This window comes from Gordionus sp. m RMFG-2023, unplaced genomic scaffold (genome assembly GCF_954871325.1).
Source record: "Gordionus sp. m RMFG-2023 unplaced genomic scaffold, tfGorSpeb1-WG-v2 contig_273, whole genome shotgun sequence".
Taxonomy (NCBI): Eukaryota; Metazoa; Nematomorpha; class Gordioida; order Chordodea; family Parachordodidae; genus Gordionus; species Gordionus sp. m RMFG-2023.
The window spans coordinates 11989-17138 of NW_027050996.1; the positions used below are offsets into that span (position 1 = coordinate 11989).

At 23.7% G+C, this 5150-nt stretch overlaps 1 protein-coding gene across 1 annotated transcript; it reads right to left on the reverse strand.

Annotated features, from left to right (window-relative positions):
- Nucleotides 1–242: 242 nt before the first annotated feature.
- Nucleotides 243–4323, reverse strand: LOC135930673 (uncharacterized). Its single transcript, XM_065467485.1, has 4 exons — nt 4289–4323; nt 4119–4250; nt 3835–4072; nt 243–318 (listed from the first exon to the last, which is right to left on the reverse strand). Exons 1-4 carry the CDS (start codon nt 4308–4310, stop codon nt 243–245), a joined length of 468 nt encoding a protein of 155 aa, XP_065323557.1. The 5' UTR covers nt 4311–4323.
- Nucleotides 4324–5150: the final 827 nt, after the last annotated feature.

The following is a 5150-nucleotide window of genomic DNA, read 5'->3' on the forward strand; positions in this document are numbered from 1 at the left end:
AAGACCAAAATTGAATTCCTTCAATCAAAAGATATTTATATTAGCTTTTATTTGATACCCATATCAATATTTTATTTGCTAAAAATATTCCTAACCCCTCTAGGGCTTAACCCGCCCATTTTGAGTGATAATTTTATAAGAAGATATTTTTTATCTTTTATTTGATACCCATATCGATATTTTGTGTTAATAAAAATATCTGATCCTCTAGACTCGCCCAATTAATGGTAAAATATTCACTTCTACTTGAATAGATCTTTGGGATTAACTATCGATTGATACCCTATATTCGACATATCTACTTTCATAAGCCCCCACCTTTGAAAATATATAACAATAAAATTTAAAAAAATAATAATGCAAAATGCGCGTAAAACCAGGGATGCAAACCCTAAACCGGACCCTGAACCCTCCTGAACCATCGTATTTTTGCTGAACCCAAACCTGGACCCTTATTAAAAGTGGAGGGTCTAAGGGTTCTAGGCGTCATAAAAAATTTTAAAAATAAAAACTATTTTTTAAAAAATAATATAAATTTTTTAAAATTTTATTAACTTTTTTTGTAGAATCATTTATTTTATCTTCGAGTTTTTCTTTCAATTTTTTTCCTGGACTTCAATTTTATTTAGAGATTAATATCATTAGTGTAGGTAATAATATTTTATTATGTAAATTTTTTAATATGCTACGTTATAAAAATGTGTTGATTATCTTTAAAAATTGTGTAATAATATTTTAATTTAAATGATAATGCAAAACACTTTGGTCTTCAATTTGTATGATGCTAGAACGATTTTTAAGTTTGAAAGATTTCTTATTATAGGAGAATGTGAAGTTATTTTATCGGAAGATGATTGGTGATTAATAAAGGACCTTACTAGTGTATTAGTTCTTTTAAAAATAACAATATTAAGATACAATCAGAACAATTATCTTTATTTGATTTTTATGGCGTATGGTAGATTTAGAAAAATTTAGTCCTTTTTATACGAAATATTAGAAAACATGAAAATTCGAGAGCAACAATATTTGCAAAATAGTGTTGTATAAGCTTCTAGATATTTAGACCCTCGATATCAAGTTTTATTGAGTATTGAGCAAAAACAAATGGCTAAAGACCATCTTAAGGATTTATGCCATACTCAAAACTCCATTATTTTACAATATATTGGACGCCATGACAATACCTACTGGTTGTAGTGATAATAATAATAATGATAGCAACAGTGGTGATATTGAAATTTTACTTTTAGAAAGAGAAAAAATTAAATTATCATCAGATAGAAAGGATGATCAAAAAATGCCTATTGCATCTTTAATAGTAAAGTTCTCAGAAGTTAAGAGAATAAATAAGGATATAAATATTTTAAAATTCTGTGAAGAAAATTCTTCAATATATCCAGAATTATATATTATCTAAAATTTTCATTGCTGTACCGGGGTCACAAGTGCAATAATTTTATAAAGATTAACTATATATTTTAAATAAGGGTAGAACGTGAATTTTCATTTTGAAATATATATTGTCTACTATACGTGAAATCTCATAGATGATATTTTAGAAGAACTTATGATTTTGCGATTGAATTAAACATTTAAAATATAAATTATTTCATTAAATTTTTCATTGTAAATTATGAATATGTTATATTGAAGTTTAATAATAAATAATTTAAAAAAAATTATTATTTTGAGTTATTATTTCTATGTTCCCACCCGGACCCGAACCCCCGGGCATTTTCAAATTTTATTTCTGCCAAACACGGACCTGAATTCTGTTTTTTGTCAAAGAGTTCACATCCTTGCGTAAAACTCGTTTTAAATTATAATTCTTCTTTATTATGGTTCAAACGTGAAAATACCGTATAGTTCTTTATCCTTTAAAAAATTGGATTCTTTTAAAACCCGTGATGATCCCGGATAGTTCTGATCCCTTTAAAAATTAATCCATATATTATTCAAAAGTCTTTTAAAATAATATATCAATTAGCCGCAATAAAATAAATGTTGGTACTTTTCTACTTTCAATGCACATAAAAGAAGATTGAAAGTGTTATTATATGATTTTATATTATTTATCAAAATTAATGTTTTATTTTGTCAAGTCATCTTTATCAAAATTAATATTATTTTATTGAGTCATTATTTCCGTAAAAAATATTTATTTATTTTTGGAGTCGATTATTAAAAAATCTATATTTATGTAAAATTGAAAAATATATAAAAGGAAAATATAAAGGTTTAAAAAAAATTAAAGAGTAAAAGTCTCAAATTGTAATAAGAAGCAGTGGAATGGAAGCGGAATATAGAAATGAAAAGATTTTGAATATTATTCACTGGATGATTTGAATTACATTATTCCTCTAATAAAATTTAGTTTACTTGCTATTTTTAGAATATTTGTTTTTATAAATAAATCATGTTATCCATTAAAAAAACCATCTATTATGTTATCAAATTTGTATTTTAAAATTTTATTTTTTTTCTTAAAAAATTTTAAATGCTACCTGATAAGTATAAATATTTTTTCTAATAAATATTTTTATCATTTTAGCAATGTAATGACTGAACGATACTTTTTAAATAGATCTAGATACAGATATCTTGATACTAGTGTTTTAAAAAGCCGAGTTGGCTTAGGCTCAAGCCGGCTCAGGAGTTGGCTCGAGTCTAATTTATTTATTTAAATATGTTAAAACAATATAATATTATTTTTTTTAAACATAATAATTTATATAATATTATGAAAATAGTTTATTGATTTGATGTTTTTTTTAATAAAAAAAATGATATGCTGCTATTGTTTTGTAATATTATTTTTGTTACAATTTATTAGTGATTTTCACGCGCCCAAATTTTTGAGCAAAAAAAATCTTTTGAAGTTCAAAAATTATAAGAATTTTAAATTTTCATTTGCGCAATTTTTTGGAAAATTTTCTTATAATTAAACAATCTTTGAGGAAAAATTTTTTATTTTTTTTTAATCATCTTTGTAAAATTATCTATTTTTTTTTGTATATTAAAAGAGGTAGTTTTTTCTAAATAATTTTTAAAAATATTTATATTAAACTTTTTTATGTTATTTTATATGTATTTTTAACCCTTCAATACTCTGGTGAAAAAAATGACGTTAGTACTCCGGTGGGGTTTAATAGACCCCAATTTCAAATGTATATATGTCCAGTTATATTCATTATTTTGATTTAATATTTGAATATAAGATAGAACTAACCTTAAACTTGATAAAATATTTATTTATTTTTATTTCTTAAGTTTAGATTAAAGATGGTGAGGATAATTATAATTTGTGCCAAAATTTTCTAAAAAAAAGCTTACTTTTTTTAAATTGGAAATTAAAAATTAAAAAAATAACTTATCCATCATATAATCCTGATAATTCATAACATGGATCTTTATTCGTCAATATTAAAAAAAAATTACACTGATAAATTCAAATATAAAAAAAATATTGAACATTGAAATATGTTAAATTTGACAATCAAAACATTTGTTACATAAAATATTAATGTGTTCTAAACATAAATTTATTTTGCATATTTGACAAAAATATTTAGTTTTTTTATCCTTTTTTCTAGGACACACACCACACCTTCCTATTAAAGGCTTAACCTTTCTCTCTTCTCTTGTTAGTATGTCATCAAATCTCATTGCATGAATTAGAAATCTGAATCTTTTAAGAGGCATTGTTACTCTAAATATATCAATTCCAAACCCATCAGATTTCCATAAATCAGACATATTTTGATGGTTAGATTTAAAAATTCCAGCTAAATAAAGAATTTCCAATAATGCTTTGAATTCAGTTATATCAACTTTGTAGAACTTTCATATTGATTATAATTTTGACCTACAATTTTAATTTTTTGGTTGGTATGATAAATTATCTCTTCAATCATTTTTGGTGTTATGAACAAGTCAAAACATTTTTCTGGAGTGTCAGCTAATTTCCCATATTCTTTTACTCCTGGCTGATCAATAACTATATTTTGCTGACGAGTTCTTATTCTCTGATTGGGAAAATCCTTTTTCCATTGAGTAACCTTATTTTTAGCTAATTTTAAAGAGAAATATACTATGATAAATGATTTTATATTTACCTAAATAATACTTAAGCTTATTATCTGTTTCAGCTAATATATCTTCTTCTTCATCTAATTCAGATTGTGTATCATGATCACTATCATACATAAAATCTTCATCCTCACTATTAATTATATTATCCAAATCACCTCAAAAAAAATATTACATTTATATATTTTATATTTACTTTCAGAATCTGCAAAAATCATAGTAGATGATAGAAATAATTTAAAAAATGAGTTTGTTGGAGAAAATAAACATAAAATAACTCCACCAGAAAAAATATTTGTGTTTTTAATTTCATATATCTCATTCAAAATTGTTATATTCAAATTTCGTTTTAATAAATTTTATAATATAGTGGTATATATTTATAATTATAAAAGTTTTAAAAAAAAAATTAAAAAAAAAATTACGAATTTACTCCGGTGGAGTCTCACAAACCCCAAGCAGTCACAAAATGCTTATATGTTAAAAACTACTCAACCAAAATATGTGAAATTTGGAATATAGATTCTAAGATATATTTGATGAAGCTACTGAAGAATCCAGATCATGATAATTAACCGTTTTTATGCAATATCATTTCCAGCATGCCTGGGGTTTCCTACACCCCACCGGAGTATTGAAGGGTTAAAGGAAAATATTTTAATGTGACAATTGTCATATTCGTTTTTTTAAACATTTTAAATGATAATTTATAATAGCTATTTTTGAGGTTTATTAAAAATTTTTACGCAAATGGGTTTAAATATAGGTTCTAAACATGTTAAATTAAAATTTCAGTGAAGATATATTATAGATATGTGACAATTGTCATAAAAATGTTTTTTGACGCAAAGGGTGTAAAATTGGTGTTTAAATATAAATCATTATTGTTTTTAAGCTAAAGATAATTTGATTGATAAATAATTATTATTTAACTCAATATTTTTCTCGATGTAAATATTAATTAATTTTTTTATTAAACATTTTTAAAGCTGGTTTTTATTCATGTTTATGAATAATTAAATGTGGTTTTTGTAAATAATTATTTTCTTGTCAGATAC